We start from the raw sequence: 17475 nt of genomic DNA on the forward strand, positions 1-17475 counted from the left end.
CTGGTCCCTTGCCTGGTCCGTCATGAACGCTTGCCTGGCCCCTCAAGGACGCTGGCCTGGCCCCTCAGGACCCTCACATAGCCCCTCAGGGATGCTCACATGGTCCCTCACAATCCCTCGCCTGGCCCCTCATGGAGGCTGACCTGGCCCCTCAGGGACGCTTGCCTGGACCCTCAGAGTCCCTCGCCTGGCCCTTCATGGATGCTCGCCTAGCCGCTCACTGACGCTGGCCTGGCCCCTCAGGACCTTCACATAGCCCCTCATGGATGCTCACCTGGCCCCTCACGGATGCTTGCCTGGCCCCTCACGGACACTGGCCTCAACCCTCAGGACCCTCACCTGGCCCCACATGGATGCTGGCCTGGCCCCTCAGGACCCTCACGTAGCCCCTCATGGATGCAGCCTGGGCCCTCACGGATGCTCGCCTGGCCCCTCAGAGTCCCTCGCCTGGCCCCTCATGGATGCTCGCCTAGCCGCTCACTGACGCTGGCCTGGCCCCTCAGGACCTTCACATAGCCCCTCATGGATGCTCACCTGGCCCCTCACGGACGCTTGCCTGGCCCCTCACGGACACTGGCCTCACCCCTCAGGACCCTCACCTGGCCCCTCACGGATGCTGGCCTGGCCCCTCAGGACCCTCACGTAGCCCCTCATTGGCACTCACATGGTCCCTCACGGAGGCTCACTGGGCCCCTCACGGACACTCATGTCACCCCTCAGGACACTCACATAGTCCCTCAAGTATTCTCACCTGGCCCCTCAGGGACCCTCACAAAACTGTTCATGGATGCTTGCCTGCACCTCAGAGTCCCTCGCCTGTCCCCTCACAGTCCCTCTTCTGGCCCCTCACAGACACTCGCCTGGCCCCTCATGGTCCCTTGACTGGCCCCTCAGATACTCGAGTGGCCGCTCAAGGTCTCTCGCCTGGCTCCTCATGGTCCCTCACGTAGCCCCTCGCGGACACTCGCCTGGCCCCTCACAATCCCTCGCTTGTCCCCTCACGGACGCTCGCTTGGCCCCTCACAATCCCTCGCTTGTCCCCTCACGGATGCTGGCCTGGCCCCTCAGGACCCTCACATAGCCCCTCATAGATGCTCGCCTGGCCCCTCACGGATGCTCATGTAGCCCCTCATGAATGCTTGCCTGGCCCCTCACGGATGTTCATGTAGCCCCTCTCAGACGCTCACCTGGCCCTTCACAGTCCCTCGCCTGGCCGCTCACAGATGCTCGCCTGGCCCTTCACGGACACTCGCCTGGCCCCTCACGGACCCTCACCTGGCCTTTTCGGATGCTCACCTAGTGCTAGATGGCTTTACCTTTCTTCATTGCCCTCATCAACCTCGTCAAGGTTATAAGGCTCAAACCACTAAAATGTACTTTTAAAAAAATCGATAGCACAGGTCGGTCTCGTGCAATTCACAAACGAGGGACGAAGCCAATGACCTTGAGATGTCAGATGACATCGACGACTCAGGGTGACACCTCGAGAAGCAGGGATGTTTACCATACGCAGGAAAAACCAAAGATGAAATCGCCATAGAAGACCCAAATTTGGTTAACATCTCTCAGGGCAAAACTACCGTTCCCCTTGGGGTTTTCCTCAGTCACATGGTTTGAGTTTTCCAGAACTGCCAGATGCTTGCATCCTGCCCAGTGGGCTCCACAAACACGCTCTGCCATGGCTGCAGCGAGCAGTCAGCCCCAGGCCATACTGCTGGTTTTCGGATCATTGTTCTGGACACGACCTGATGCACGCTATGTGTTTATGCTTTTTGCCTGTTGCCTCATCTAGTTTTGGACCCCACGAGGGCATGGATGTGAGATGTCTCGCTCCCTGCTGCCTCCCAGGCACCCAGTCAGCATCCGGCAGATGGAGAAGGGCAGACAAATATTTACAGAATGATGGGTTGTGTCAGGCCTGGGTTTGAATGACGCCAGTCCTGTCCCCACAGAGCTCACCATCTGTGAGTGAGGAATGCAAGGAAACAGACCTATCACACCAAGTTTTAAAAAGGTCATATCAGGGATCCCTGGGTGGCTCAGTGGTTCAGCGCCTGCCTTTGGCCCAGGGCATGATCCTGGAGTCCCGGGATCGAGTCCCATGTCAGGATCCCGGCATGGAGCCTGCTTCTCCCTCTGCCTGTGTCTCTGCCTCTCTCTCTCTCTCTCTCTCTCTCTCTCTCTGTGTCTCTCATGAATAAATAAACAAAATCTTTAAAAAAAAATAAAAGGTCATATCATTGAAGGCTCAGGGGCTGTGGACACCTGGGAAAGGCTTTCTGGAAGAAGACGCAGCCGCCCAAGTCACCTGGGGCCCCTCCCCTTCCACCCTTTCTATTCATCTCTTCAGTGAGGCAATCACAGGACTGAATGCCAGTCTGGGCTGACAAGAATGAGGGTCTGTGTGGGGACAGAAATCGGGGCTGTCCCCAAGAGTCCAGGGCACTTTTTACTACGCAAGCCCACGGTCTGCGGTGACAACCCTGCCCACTACCCTCTAGAGCAGCCGGGTCCCTGGGGGTGCATCAGAGGGCTTCGGTGCACAGAACTGTCAGGTTGATGGTACCGGCCTGCTGGGAGCCAGGCTCCGACACCACCTAACAGTCCACGGATTTCCAAGCCCAGTATTCCTGGGCAGAATCACTAATCCATGTCGGCTGAGCAGACCCTTGCTGATACCTGCTTTGGGACGCTGCCCTGAGCTGCCATGTGAGAAGCAGCACAATCTGGAAGGTCTCCCTGGTTTGAGCCGGGATCCAGGGTTGAAACTCCCGCTCCTTCCAATGTCTGTGGCACCGCTATTTGCTGGGCAGGTGCACTGGCCGAGTGGCAGAGGTGGGTTCCAACCGGCAGTCCCTCCTGAGATGCAGGAGGCTGCAACCTAACTAAGGAGAAAGTACATTCTTAGCTTTCTAGGAGCATACAGGGCAGGAAACCAGCACGCACAGGGGTGTCATCCCCTTGGGAGGACAAAGCACACGGTTTTTTCACCCTGCACCCAAGGTAGGGGCATGTATGGCTGTTGCGGCTGAGAGTCAAGACGTGTGTGGGTCACCTTGATGCACAGATGGGGAGCTGGGTCTCCTACCCATGTTGTAGGTCAGAGTCACATAAGGCCAAGGTCTGCTCACCAGCTTAGAGCTCTTAGAGTCCAGGTCACCCGGCACACGACCGTCTCACTGCAGACGGGCAGGCACCACGGCCCACTTTTATCTTCACTTTATAAAGAACTTGGTCTCTGAGGTCACGTCCCCAGGAAACATGTCTCTTCCTGCCGGCAGCCCACGGGGTGTCTCGTTGGACTTGGGGTCCGCGGTGTGGATGATGGCCTGACTATTCCGAGGGCCTTTTAGGTGTCCAAAGTGACCCTTAGTGTGTAACGCAGAGCCCAAACTTAAGGCAGGCCTGTTCCACATGACTTTTCACATTTGCTCTTTGCCCAGCTACTGCTGGAGGATATGGGAACAAAGATTTCTCTAGAAGGTGGTGATGTTAGGCCACAGCGTACAAGCTGAAGATGCTCTTGAACCAAAAAATTGTATTAGGACAATACCCGCACTCTATTGAAAACTTCCCTGGTACATCTCACGTGGATTATCTAGTAATCACGTTCACAATCACTCTCAGGACAGAAGCCTAACTGCTTCACAGATGAGGAAAGCGGAGGCTCAGAGAGGCTAGGCCACTTGCCCCAGGTTGTTTGGCAGGTCTGGGGCAGAGCCAGGATCAGAATCCGGGTCTGCCCAGCCCAAGTTTGTGCTCTTAACCAGGAATGACATGGCCTAGCTGCGTGCCTCACGGTGATTGCTGGACCAGTCGTGCCAGCAAGTCCCGGCAGCTAGTGAAGTTCCAGCATGAAGCCCCACCCAGAGGGACCTGAGTCAGAATCTGCGTTTTGGCAAAACCCCATGTGACTTGTGTGCACAGTAATTTGAGAAGTGATGGAGGCCACAGTATCACTGTTTGCTGGTTTTATTAAATCTTTCCTGCACAGGCTTGAACAACCAAGTTCCCTCCTTGGGCCATATATTCTCCGAAAAGGTTGCACTGTATAAAAAAATAATAAAATAAGTGCAGTGGTTTATCAAGGTTAATTCCCTAGCAGAATATCCCGATGGTTTGAGGACTCTGAAATACAGCTGCCAAACGAACACTTCTAGAGGCTCAAGCAAAGCCGTAAAACACAGCAAGAAGGGTGCATTTCGACTCCGAGAAGTGAAAACCTGACGATGCTTTGAATTATAGTGGATCAAGATTAATTCTGGGCCCCACTTAGAGGACGCTTTCAGGCCAAGAGCTTTAGACATGAAAGCATTCACCCTAATGTGCCAGGTGAAAGGCGCGGTGACTCTATTGCTTAGTGCCAATTACATTTATGGGCTTGTCCCCGGGAGTGCCAGGAAAATGTCAGCTAGTGCTGACACATCGCCAGCTGGGGGCTCAGCCTCGTGGGGCTGTTTGGAGGACTCGTTATTAATATATCCCATTATGATCTGCAACTCTGTCCAATTAGGGGAAGTCTATCGGGGATGGTTTTGTGTAGGAAACTCAGAAAATGGGAAAAGCTCAAAGGCTAGCTTCCCGAACCACTCACTGTGCACAAATCCCTGGGGTCTTGTCAAAGAGCAGATTCCGAGTCAGGCTGGGGCTGGGGCTGCTGCTGCTGGTGGGCCGGGAAACTCACTGTGGGAAAAGGGAGAGTGTGGGCTCTGAGCCCAACTCTGCCACTTGGTGGCTGTGCGATGTCCGGCAGGTGGCCCAACTGCCCTGAACTTCAGGTTTCTCATGTGTAAGGTGGGGTTAATTTCTGCTTTCTAGGGTCTTTGGAAGATTTAGAGATGATGTGTGTGACTCTTCTTCCCACTCCTAGAGGGGAGGGTGAGACTCATTCTCTTGGGTCACCTTCTCTGCACGTTCAGCTGAGACCAGTTTTTCCTTCCTAAAGAAGCTTATGTTCTTCCTAATAGGATTCCTCAACCTCGGCACTCCTGCATGGAGGGCTGGCTGTGCATTACAGGATGCTTAACCAGCATCCCTGGCCAGCAGCACCCATCGCCCTTTCCAAACACTGCCAAATGCCCCTGAAGGCAGCAGTGTCTGTGATGGAGCAGTCTCCCCAACACCAGCTCCTACCCATTGCTCATTCAACAGTAGGTGTCGAGTACCCACTTTGGGCTACACCATATGGCAGGAATGTACTGATGTCTAAGACAGACAGGGCTCTGACCCATGGAGATGTTTTCCTTTTAGAGCAGTAGTCTTCAAACTGTGAAATGGGTGTAACCAGGTTGATGTCCTAGCTGTTGGGAAGATGGAGGGAGTTAATCTGGTGTCTGGATGGAGCTGGAGAGGCAGAGGTGCCAGGGGATATCTGTGCTGTGAGGGGCAGGAAGGGAGCCGGGGTGGGCCGGGACCTTCGAGGAGGGCCAAGGCAGCAGGAGGGTGGGACCAGAGCTGGGAAGGAGGAGGAGGGAGAAATGGTGGGAAAGGGTGTAAAGCAATGGGGAGGGGTCGAGGTGGGAGGGGCACAGAGAAAAAGATAAAAAGTCAGACAGAGATATGCACATGTGGTGAAGCAGGAAAGGGGCCCAAGGGGAGGAGGGGAAGCTTGGGCTCTGGGAGGGAAGGCTGTGAGGCAGATCACGGCTCCACCCTGGGTCAGCCCACGGGACCAGGAAGAGCTGCTCTTGTGTGTGTGTTTTTAAAGATGTTATTTATTTATTCATGAGCAAGAGAGAGAGAGAGAGAGAGAGAGAGAGAGAGGCAGAGACACAGGCAGAGGGAGAAGCAGGCTCCATGCAGGGAGCCTGATGTGGGACTCGATCCTGGGATTCCAGGATCACATCCTGGGCCAAAGGCAGGTGCTAAACTGCTGAGCTACCCAGGGATCCCCTCTTGTGTCTGTTCTAAGCTCACCCCGGTTTTGGTTATAATGAGCTAAAACAGAAAAGAAAAGCCTCTTTGCTGGCTCCTGCCACCTCCTCTGAACGGGCCCTCACTTGAGGGATGGGGATGGGGCACACACAGCTGTGGAAGGCAGTGAGGCTCCTGTACCGCATACTGTGTAGTGTTCCTACTGTAACTGTGGCAACGATGTTAAATAGGTCTGCAAGCAGATAATCGAGGGAGCACTAGATGCTACTGGCCCGGCCCTGGATCCCCTGCCCGCCAGGGAGCTTGAAGTAATCGACTCTAGTGGAATCAAGCTGAGAACACCTGCCGGACACGGTCTCCGCTCTTGAGGTATCTTGGAACATGCAGCACAGAAAACATGCAACTAACTGGATTAGAATTCCAGCCGAGAGCAAGAACATTCTCTGGCTGCTGTTGGGAGGTAGCAACTGACTCCAGAAGACAGTCCTGGGGCATATACACTACATTTGTCCCATTTCTAAAATGATACGACCTCAAACACATTACTTTGTGAGCTTTCAATTTTATTAGAAACGTATTCTGAGAGCAGTCGAGAAGCCATGCCTGTGGATGCGATGATGGGTCACATTACCGGTTCCACAAAGATCTTCCAGAGTTCCTGCAGCAAACAGAGAAAGCAGATTCCCGAGGTTTGTGAAGGAGACCTCACTACGTCAGAGGGAAGTAATTAGCAAAGGAGAAGAGTCAAACCACACGTGAACCATGGGCAGCATGCAAGCTCACGCAGGGGTGGGGAGCTGCTTCTGATTGCTGCTCTGGGCCGTTCTTTCTGCCTCACTCTGGGAGAGAAGCTGGGTTTATGGGAGTTAAAGCTGGCATCAACCCAAGATGCATCAAGATGGACCAGAAGAATGGCAGCGAATCACAATTTTTCCATTTGGGGAGATCTTAGGTGTCACTTCCTGTGACTTCTGCATTTTATGAGGAGCTGATTTTCCTGGCCATGTGCTGCTCCTCTCGACACGGCAGGTGGAGGAGGTACAAAAACACACCAAGTTCTTAGTGGAAACCTGAGTCCTCGCTGGCAGGAGTAGACTGTTTGCCATCTACAGGGAGGCAGTCCAGAGGCGGCGTAGCCATGAACAGAAGGTTGCTCCTCATGCATGGCAACCACACAAATTCAGTGCTGTGCTTGTTTGGGGAACACAATGGGGAACGTGAGAGGGACAGCCCTTGGCCACCCCAGCCCTCCCCTCTCCTCATATCTAGGACTGGTTTCCATAGACCCAGGGAAGGGGTGGTCACAGCTGAGAGGCAAAGGGAACAGGAGCCAGGCATTCCAGACCTTGGGACTTGCAGCTCCTGGTAATTATAAGGGATTTTCTTTCTTTCTTTCTTTTTTGTTTTTTTTTTTAATATTTTTTAGTGACTTTTTTTTTAAGAGATTTATTTATTTATTTATTCACGATAGACAGAGAGAGAGAGAGAGAGAGAGAGAGAGGCAGAACACAGGAGTAGGGAGAAGCAGGCTCCATGCTGGGAGCCCGATGTGGGACTCGATCCCGGGACTCCAGGATCGCGCCCTGGGCCAAAGGCAGGCGCTAAACCGCTGAGCCACCTAGGGATCCCCCTATAAGGGATTTTCAAGGGTAATTTTGATTTATCAGATTTTCCCCATGAGCTGGGTTTAAAAATTCTAATAGGAAGTGACATGGCTGTAAGATTAAGTCCCAGCTCTGCTGTTGCCTGGCAGGGTGACTTCCCGTTGTCTGGCATCCACTGAGGCAGGGGAGGGAGGAGCTTGGCCTGGGACCTGGCCTGAGGACCATTACTAGGATGATTACTCCGAGGCCTAGTTTGATGGCCCCCTGTGCCCGGTCAGAAGGGCCACTGGTCAACTGACAAGCCTGCCCAGTCTGCGAGGCCAGGGTACCTCCCACAGTGAAGATGTGGCCTCTAGCACTGCAGCTTCTGCATCAAGAACCCCACCAAGTGCCCCTCATCCCAACTTCCTGGGTCACCAACCACCTCCTGGGCTCAGCCCTGCTTCCTCTGGGCCCTGAATTGCTCAGAGATAGAATGTGGTGTGAAGTCCAAGGTGACAACTGCAGGCCCACCTGCAGACACAGTGACCCCTAAGGTGGAAGACCCCTAAGTGGGGAGACCCCACCACAGCCTTTGGCTGCCAGCTGATCCTCTGCCCGACAGCACCAGGGTGTGGGGCCCGCATCTGGAGGACCCTGGGGTCAGCAGCGTCATGCACAGCCACAGTGGCCTGCGTGTAGAGGGGGCCGCACCTACCAGCTGCTGGATGCGCTCATACACGAGGCGCTGCGGGAAGGAGGCCTCCACCGGCTCCACCACAAAGCGCAGCTGGCCATCCGCAAGCCTCTCCAGGCGCTGCAGCCACGAGCGGAAGTGGTCATAGGCTTCGCACGTGACGTCCAGGTGTCTGAGTGTGAAGTTCAGCCTGCAAACAAGCAGCCGACACACACGCCTTGCCCTCCTGCTGCCTCCCTGACCTCACTGCCCTCCAGTGGGTTTGCACGGAGCAGCTACTGTGTACTGAGTGCACTTCCTTCCTGAATCTAGAAAGCCTGGGAGGGGACACAGTAGGCGCTTCCATTTTACAGACACAGACACCAAGGCTCAGAAAGGCAAAGTCAGGTGCCGCAGATACCACTGCCTGAAAGACAGGCCCTGCCCTGAGCTCCAAAGCAGAGCAGGAGGTGGACGCAGAACACCGCCTGCTGGCCTCCCCAGCTTCCTCCGGCACAGAATCTGCACACAGGGTGCAGGTGATGAATGAACAAAGGGCAGGGCCTGAGAGCAGCAGCGAAGGGTGCTGGGAGGTGGTGGGTGGGGAGCTTCAGGATCGGTCCTCCCAGCCTGGCCACACGGCCACTTCTACACCCGAACCTGCAACATGGTTTGACCTGAAATTCAAATTCTTTGCCTCTTTCCTTTTTCTTTCCAAGGTCTCTCACTACAAGAGATTTCCAACAGTGTGATGAACTGTCCCGGCGTCAACCACTGCCAGCTCGGGGCCGCTGTGGGCCCTGCCTCCCCACATGTCCAGACCCGATTATTAAAAAGCTAATGCCAGCCATTATGGTGTTTCCTCTCGAAGTACAGCCACATGCATCCCGAAAAGATAAGCCCTCTTCTGCTTCTGTTTCACTTAAAACAAATTCAAGGATAATTCTTTAACATTCCAATATCCAGTCAGGGCCCAACATTTCCTGACGCTCTCGAGGCTTCCCTTTGTCTATAAAATCAGCATCTAAGTGAGGTCCGTGTGCTGCCCTTGGTCACCTGTGCCTTGAAGAAGCTCCTTGACATTACCGGGATGAATAACATTGTGATGACCACACCAGGACGGTGCACACACAGACATGAGTGCTTCCAATGGGGTGGATTTCGAGATGCTGGATGCTGGGTGAGTATCGTTGGTTTCATAACTTTTTTTTTTTTTTTTTAAGATTTTAAGTAATCTCTATACCCAATGTGGGGCTGAACTCACAACCCCAAGATCAGGAGTGACATGCTCTACTGCCTGAGCCAGCCAAGTGCCTCAGTTTTATGGCTTTTGCTACTTATTCCAAAGTGCCTTCAGAAAAGCTGTGCCCTAGCATAAGAACTGGAGAAAACGGTGTAGCACTATGTCTACCACAAAACTGACACTCCCTCAATGGGAGCCCTAATGCTTCAGGATGTTCAAGTGCACGTGTCCTGGGGGAGCTCTGTCTGCATCAGAAGAGGGTAGACAGGCCTGGGGCCCTGAGGATACAGGCGGCGTCCAGATGGGACATTCAGAGAGGCCCTTGACAGTGCCGTGGCCAAGTGTCCTGGCTCTGGGCACTCATCCACTCACAGAGCAGCTGTGCCAGGTTCCCTGCTGCCCCTAAGCCCTCCTCTCTCCACCAGTGATGGTGGGACGGCAGCACCCAGGCACAGGGCTGGCCGGCAGGTGGCGGGAGGCCACGTGTGAGGGGCGGCACGGAGGGCACATGGCACATGCTCAGTGAGTGACAGGACGATGCTGATGGAACGCATCCAGAAGGGGGAGTCTGGCTCTTGGGGGTGCAGAGCTCACCTCTTCTCCACAGACAGAATGGCTGTGCAGGCGTTTTTCAGTTTGTGAGCGAGGCGGGAGAGTGTTTTAAACAGAGCGTCGGTGAGATCATCATCATAAAACACTGTGGGGAAAAGAACGGGCACGAGGGGAAAATGTAACCATTAGGGGCATGTGTCCTTCGGAGGACCCCGGGGCCCTGCACTGGGTCTCCAGGAACATGCAGCGACAGCCACGCTCAGACTGGAAAGCTCTCGGGCTGAAAACTGCAAGTGGGTGCGGGGGGCGCCTGGGAGACTGGAGAGGGCTCAGGGGAGGGCTCAATGTGCTGATGCCCCACCATACTGGCGCTGCTGATCAGGATGTCCTACCTTCGGCCGCGAGCAGGATGGTGGTGTGGCTGTACAGGTCGGAGACGTCCTCCTGAGACCAGCTGAAGGGGACCTCCGGGTCTATGAAAGAAGAAAGGCCATTTTAGGCACGTTCCTTTCTCTGCAGGCCAGCTCTGAGGCTGAATAAAGAAGCTCCAGGAGAGGAAACAGAGCTGGGGGTAGCTTGAAATGGCGGGCATTGCCAGGTAGGTCTGAATCTTAGCGCCCCAGCCTCAGGCCACAGCTGCCTACGTGGGACCGGGGATCTGCCTCCGCTGCTGAGGGGCAGGCACTGCTGCCCCCACAAACTTGGTGTGTGGCCCTGAGAGAGGTGCTTCACCTCTCTGGGTTTCATTCTGCACCGGAATGGGTGTAGTAACGCTGCCCTCAAGGTCTGCTGGGGAGACAGAGGGCCTACGGGGCTAAGCGCGTGGCAGATGACGGATAGTCAATGAGCCACGATTTTCCTCGCCTGCCATTGACAGGAAAAGAAGTTTTTATACAAGGAGTGAGTGAGCATGCAGGTCCAAAACAGTGAATAATAAATTCAGAAAACTCTCCCCCTCAATCGGCCCTGAAGCCACATGGAGGACTCCTTGCCATGGACAGAAGACACAGCGCTGTGTTGGGAGGCTGCCTCCCAGGCCTGGGCAGGTGTTTAACCCAGAGTGTCAGGCCTCACCTGTAACTCAGGGACTACTGGGCCTACAGTACAGGGACACTGCGAGTCTGAGTGACATAGTAGGTGGAGGCTGCCAGCAGCTGTAACTCATCAGCCAAGAGAGTGGAGTGGCTGTGTACTGAGGGACCGCGGCACCAGCCAGGACCCTCTGCTCAGCCCAGGACACAGGGCTGACGGCCTCAAGGTGTGACAGGGGGACAGGGAGGTATGCACCTGTGCACAGGTCGTCTTGGAGCCAGTCCAGTTCTTTGACCTTAACTACACTGCCTGCAAAAGCAAAAACAAGCAGAACTCAAAACAAGGAAAAGGGTGACACTTCCCATTCTGTGCCAAAATCCCTCCACCTCTCCATCAACGTCCTCTCTACATCCCTCCTTTCCTTCAGCATTTCTGAGTGCCAGGTATCAGGTCTGGCACGGAACACAGGGAGTACAGAGGTTTCTGGGGTGCGTCCCTGTCTCTGGGGCCCAGCAGCGGCTGGTCAGCATGCACCGACAAGGCAGTGTGGTCAGGGTGTGGTTGAGGGGACGTGCCAGGGGCACAGGAGACAGGAGCTCTGGTGTCAGACTAGGGTGTCAGGGGAGGCTTCCAAGAGCGGCTGAGTCCTGTGTGCTCCTCCCCTCCAGCTCTTGTTGACAGGCATTCAGCAAATGTGACAGGGTGTCACACACACAGACCCCTGCCCCATGGAGCGTGTGGCCTAGTGGGCTGCCAGATATGTATCAACCAGTCACACAAACGTCAAAATGCAATGGTTCAAGATGAAATGAGGCTCTGGTAGAGACCCGTGACCTCGTCTGGAAGTCTGGAGGTCTGGGCGTGATGAGGAAGCAACAGGAGGCCTTGCGGCTCTCAGACAGGCTGGAGCGGCAGGAACAGAGGGGTCCTGTGAGGCAGAGGTGATAGATGGCAGGGCCAGGCCCCCACAGGCTATGAGACTGGCAGAGGAGTTCGGAGTCCACTCAGACTGCAAGGGGAGACCTCTGAAGGGTCCGAAGCCCGTGGGCTGGAGTGACCTGAGCTGAGTGGGAAGGTATCCCCCAAGCTGCTTGGAGATGCTCTGGACAGAAGTCCGGTGAGGAGCGGCTGCCGGCATCTATCACATCAACTCATTTCTGCGAGTGGTGCAGAAATCCAACAATCAGGAAGATGGGGGGTGGGGAAACGGTCTGGGCAGAGGGAAGAGCACGTGAAACGAGTGCTCAGATCACTGGACACAGGGCTGGACAATAAGGCTGTCAAGAGAAAAGGAAAAGCAGGCAGGGGTCAGACTAGGAGATTTGGGAGCCAGAGGGAGAGCTTGGACTGCACCCCTGAAGATTTTCTGTGGGGAGTAGAGGGTCTGGCTCACATTTTCAAAAGGTCATTGTAGATGCTACAGGGAGGATAGCCTGGCTGGATCAGACAAGGAGCTGAGAGATCGGGCGGGGGCCGCTGTGCTGTCTGGGAGGGAGGGCTGAAGCAGGACGCAGCAGTGGGCATGGGGAGGAGGGGATGGCTCGAGGGCAGAGTCATCGGATACAAAGCTCTGTGAAGCCAGGACCGTGCTCCCTCCATTCATGGGGGTGTCAGGGCAGTGGGCACACCCCAGCTCTCAGTGTCCCACCTGCCAAACACAGACCCCTCTCACCCAGGCAGAAGGGCCGCTGGGCCTCACCTGCAGCAGCAGTCAGGTGGCCATTGAGGGCAATGTTTCGCTGGCACATGGCCAAGAGATCTGTGCCGACATCTGAAATAACAGAAGGGCACGCCATGAAACACCAGCCATCACCACACCCCTCTCCAGGTTCGACAGCCTGACAGCAGAAGGGTGCAAAATGGAAAGTTAAGTTTCCCCATGTGCTGACAGCCAAAATTAAGTATGTTCACCTTAAGGCCCTTTCTAAGGATCTTTCCCTTAAGAGATGATGGTGCTGGTGGGGACGGACTCTGTGTAGTCCAGAGGGAAGTGGTGAGAGCTCCAGTTCTGAGCGTGTGTCAATCAGGTGCGGTGTCTGGATGTGATTCATGGAGATACACAGCAGGTTCCTGCAGGCTGGGGACGTGCTCTTGGGAGCATGATTCGCTGTCTCGGCCATCTGTGTCTCCTGAGCCACTGCTGCTCTGATGAGCTGGTGCTTCCTTTCATTTCAGCAGAGCCGAGACTCTGTATACTGCATCCCTGATGAAGTGTGGGGTGTGGGCATTTTATCAAAATCTGATTTTCACTTAGGAGAATGTATGTGTGGCAGGTACAGAACGTTGTGTAAGTGACATCTGGCTGGCCCACTATAGCTGTGGACGCCCCGACCCTGTCCTGCCACCCCCTGAGGACTCTCCATTCCAAGGAACCTGCAGAGCCTGAATGGGGGCGGGGAGATCCCCGCTCACCAAAGGGACACACCTATTCCTTTCCCGGGGCCACTGGGGAGAGAATATTGGTGGTGTGTGCCTGACAGTAGCTTGTAAGTCTTTATGGGAGTTTTTGTCCAAACAGATCTTCTGTGGGGTTCTAACACATAAAACATACAAGAGAGGAGCACCTCTGGCCAAGTAGCAGTGGGAGACCAGAGCCCTGGAGCTGCCCCCAAATTATCCCTTTGCTGGCCCCTCCCTATGCTTCATGGAAAACAGTCTGAACCACGGGGGCCCTGCCCACCCATAGTGTGAGCAGCTGTGTGTACAACCTGGGGCCAGCCACCTGACCTTACACTTACTTAGTCTGCTCATCTGGACAATGGATGGGGACAGGTGCCCCGGCTACTGCCCGGGGTCACTGTGAAGTTATGAGTGGGCACTGAAGCACGTGCAAGGCTTTGCTAACAATAATGTGCCATGTAGATCCAAGCTCCCTTCTTTGTGCCAGGAAACCTCCCTCTCAAAGATAAGACAATTTGATTCTGTGCTGCTGTTGGGCACCAGGCACAGGGTAAAGCTCTTGGGTGTTGCATGATAACATGACTCTGGGAAGTACTTGTTGACAATTTATGTGAACCTTGGCATGAAGTGGAACCGGGGGCCTGCCCTGTACACTCCTGGCCAGTGGCTAATGCAGAGTATCTGGAAAGTGTGCCGGCATCATAGGTGATCCCTAGCTTCCCTTTCCTGTCTCAGAAGCAAAAGACGTGTGCCATGGGGATGGGAACTAGGAATCAAGGAAGTGCAAACCAGAGCAGCAGATGTCCCCTTTCTGCCTAGCAGACACTGAAGATTTAAAGTGCAGGGACACTTACCTGATGAAATCCTACCCTCTTACGAACTGGTACACTCTTTAGGAAAAAGCTGAAAAAGCGCATGGGCCAGTGGGGTGTAGTTGGGAGCACTGTGCCCGCATCAAATTGCTGGTTTCATCAGTGAACTATGGTACATGAGATGCCATCACTGAGGGGAGGAGAGGAGGAGTCTATGGCACTTTCTGTACCATTTTAGCAGTTTCTATGTGTGCCTAGTACTGTTTCAAAATAAAAAACTGAGAAAGAAATCACTTGGCAATATGTATCAAAAGCTTAAAAAGGGTCACACCTGCTTCACACCTAGTCTGAGGATCATCGCACAATGGTGCACCTGACAACGTTGCAAAAAGAAAAAGAAAAACTCCAAAGCACATGGGAACAACCAAAAATGCCCAAACACAGGAAAATGGTTAAAAAAAGAGATGAGATAGTACCTGGTCATTAAAAGTCATACTTATAAAAAGTTTCTGATGACTCTGAAAAACGCTCTCAAAGAAATGTTTTTCCACGTTTTTGGCAACATATAGCAATGAATACACAATCTGATTTCAGCTACTATTTGGGAGTATACACACTCAAAGAAAAAGAGGAAAAATGATTAAAAACCATACACAAACAGTGAAAGTAATGGTTCTAAAGCTCCTGGGGGACAGCGACTCTGTTATTTACTCCTGGATCTCTTGCATCTAGGACTGTGTTTGGCATAGAGTGGGCGCTGAATAAATTGCATACTGCTGAACAAATCTGGGGATTGTAAAAGTATGAGTCAATTTGATTTCCCATCCTACAAGTCTCCACTAAGAGCAGGCACAATTTCTTGGGGGCGCCTGGGTGTCTCAGTTAAGCGACTGCCTTCAGCTTAGGTCATGATTGTGGGGTCCTGAGATCAAGTCCCACATTGGGCTCCCAGCTCAGCGGGAGCCTGCTTCTCCCTCTCCTCGCCCGCTCATGCTCTCTCTCACTCTTTCTCTCTCTCAAATAAATAAAATCTTAAAAAAAAAAATAAAGTAGGCACGATGTCTATAACTGGGAAGAAAATGTACACCTGTTTTCAAGCCTATAAAAGGCGTATCCATCCTGGTTTTCTGAGCCACCCGTGCTTTCACGGGGTGTGAGAGGTGGTGTCAGCAGGACAGCGATGTCTCCTGCCGTGTAAGTGCTCCTGCACCTGCGGGCGCACTGGGCCATCCTGCTGTTATTGAGAAAACAACCCAGGAGAGAACCAGCGGAATGGGATGGCAAAATCAACCACACCCAATTGGGATGGCCCAATTTCCAGCTGTTCCCCCTCACTTTCTGACACAGTCAGGACACGCCCTGTGAAGGGACTGCTCCCCTTAGCCTGGGATGGCGGCCTACCTGTACAGTAAACGGTACGTGCCACGGTGGCCGCGATGATGCTGGCCAGCCCTGTGCCCGCCCCAAGCTCCAGCACGGTGCGTCCTTGGAAGAGGTCCCGTTGGAACAAGATGTAGTCTGCCAGGAGCAGGGCACCCCGCCACACCTGGGGGTGAGATGGACAAGGAATGACAGCCGACGTGAGGCTCTGAGGAGACCCTTTGGGGCCACAGGGAGTGGACAGGACCTACCCACCTGCTTGCCAACATCTTCCAGGGGGGTGGCCATGGTGTGCTCTGGACAGGATGGAAACCAAAAGAGAAAGGGCCACCATGAAAATGGGGACAGATAGGACACAAGACAGACAAGGTGCATGGCAATCTGCAAACATGGCCTGATGAGCGCTGGCCTTGGGCGTTCTGCAGGGTGGCAGGAACATGGGCCGTGCAACAGTCGGGAGAGTACAGTGTGTGAGCAGCACTCCCAGGCCAGGCACGGAGGCTTGCCTGGATAACAGGGAAGCTCTGCCCCACAGCCCGAAGACCAGGGTCACTGCACGTCCTGGCCCAATCCAGCCAAACACACACCCCGCCCTCCACCCTACTATGTCCCGTGACTGGGCACTACAGTCCCAGCGTATTTGTGCTGTCTGGGTCTCTATGCTGACAAGACTCACAGTGCATTCCAAGTATTTCTTCTGCTTAGAACCACACCAGATGTTAGCAAAGTAAGCTGGAATTTATGTCCTTTCTTAGGTGAACTATGGTAAGAAGCATTCTCAAGCACAAAACGTATTAAGACAAAATCTGATGGTGGTGTGGGGGGCAGGGGAGAGAACAGAAATATGAGACCAAACAGAAAAAGGAACGTGGCAAACATCCTTGCTGTTAAAGAAGAATTAGCCCTGGTATTTTTAAGCAAGACGGCGATGGCTATCAAATTAAAACATGCCCAACACGTGCACGGTGGGGTAGCTTTGTGTCCTTGTCAGAGTTGCCCAGATCAGACCACGTGCTTGTGACAAATAGGAGAAGGGGCCAAGGGCAGAGGAGAACTGCAGGGTCAGAAGCAGCACGGGTGGTGCTGTGCACACTTTGTCTGTGAGGGTCTGCCCTACGAGGAGAGGGGGGCAGCCTGAAGGCCCTTGTTTTTGGACCCCTGAGCTCTCAAATACCAGCATCTCACAGAGTCCTGTTTAAAGCTGAGTGGGGGGCAGCCCCAGTGGTGCAGCGGTTTGGCGCCGCCTGCAGCCTGGGGTATGATCCTGGAGACCCGGGATGGAGTCCCACATTGGGCTCCCTGCATGGAGCCTGCTTCTCCCTCTCCCTCTGCCTGTGTCTCTGCCTCTCTCTCTGTGTCTATGAATAAACAAATAAAATCTTTAAAAATAAAGCTGAGTGGGGTCCAGAACAGAAGGAAACCTGTCTGTCTGGTGCTCAACGGAAGCAGTAGCCATCTGTCCCCAGGTTAGAGGGGAGAAACCCGCCATGTGTAGTCTTCCTGGGGACCTGGGCCCCTGCTCTGCAGGCTTCTCCATGATAAATCTGACCCAAGATTTCTGCCCTGCATGGAGACTTAAAATCTGATCCTTAAATAGAAGATGACTGAGGCATTGTCCACCAGCATCTTGGCTGGACTGGATATTGGTGGCTCGGAAGAGGTCACTTTTAGTACAATACACTCCCTTCAGGATTTCAGGTTCCTGAAGCCCAACACGTACCTGTCTACCTGGTTTGAAAGTGGAATAAAAACATGTCCACCAACAACAGAGTTAACTCACTAAACACTTAGTGGAGAGATGTCCCCCAGCCAGGCCTGGGGCCAGGCAGGCTGTTCCTGATGGGTCACAGCAGCCCTGTGAAATAGCTACCACCGCTTCGACTTACAGATGAAGATACTGAAGCTGAGGCATTTGTAGAAGTT

General features: G+C 53.9%; 1 protein-coding gene across 14 annotated transcripts in view; it reads right to left on the reverse strand.

Moving 5' to 3' along the window:
* METTL22 (methyltransferase 22, Kin17 lysine) overlaps nt 1-17475 on the reverse strand; it is a 38888-nt gene that overhangs the window by 13495 nt on the left and 7918 nt on the right. For 4 of the 14 annotated variants that reach the window (XM_035718119.2, XM_049111416.1, XM_049111415.1 and 1 more), the window contains 8 exons: nt 15808-15848; nt 15574-15718; nt 12633-12731; nt 11216-11269; nt 10321-10401; nt 9971-10073; nt 8176-8344; nt 6421-7065 (listed from right to left, as the gene is read on the reverse strand). In XM_035718119.2, coding sequence (XP_035574012.1) covers nt 6934-7065; nt 8176-8344; nt 9971-10073; nt 10321-10401; nt 11216-11269; nt 12633-12731; nt 15574-15718; nt 15808-15848 — 824 coding nt within the window. In that variant the 3' untranslated portion in view covers nt 6421-6933. Of the gene's footprint in view, nt 1-6420; nt 7066-8175; nt 8345-9970; nt 10074-10320; nt 10402-11215; nt 11270-12632; nt 12799-15573; nt 15719-15807; nt 15849-17475 lie in introns of those variants that run through there. The other 10 variants (XM_035718123.2, XM_025416556.3, XM_035718129.2 and 7 more) reach the window with 10 other exon arrangements.

This window comes from Canis lupus, chromosome 6 (genome assembly GCF_003254725.2).
Source record: "Canis lupus dingo isolate Sandy chromosome 6, ASM325472v2, whole genome shotgun sequence".
In the NCBI taxonomy this organism is placed as follows: domain Eukaryota; kingdom Metazoa; phylum Chordata; class Mammalia; order Carnivora; family Canidae; genus Canis; species Canis lupus.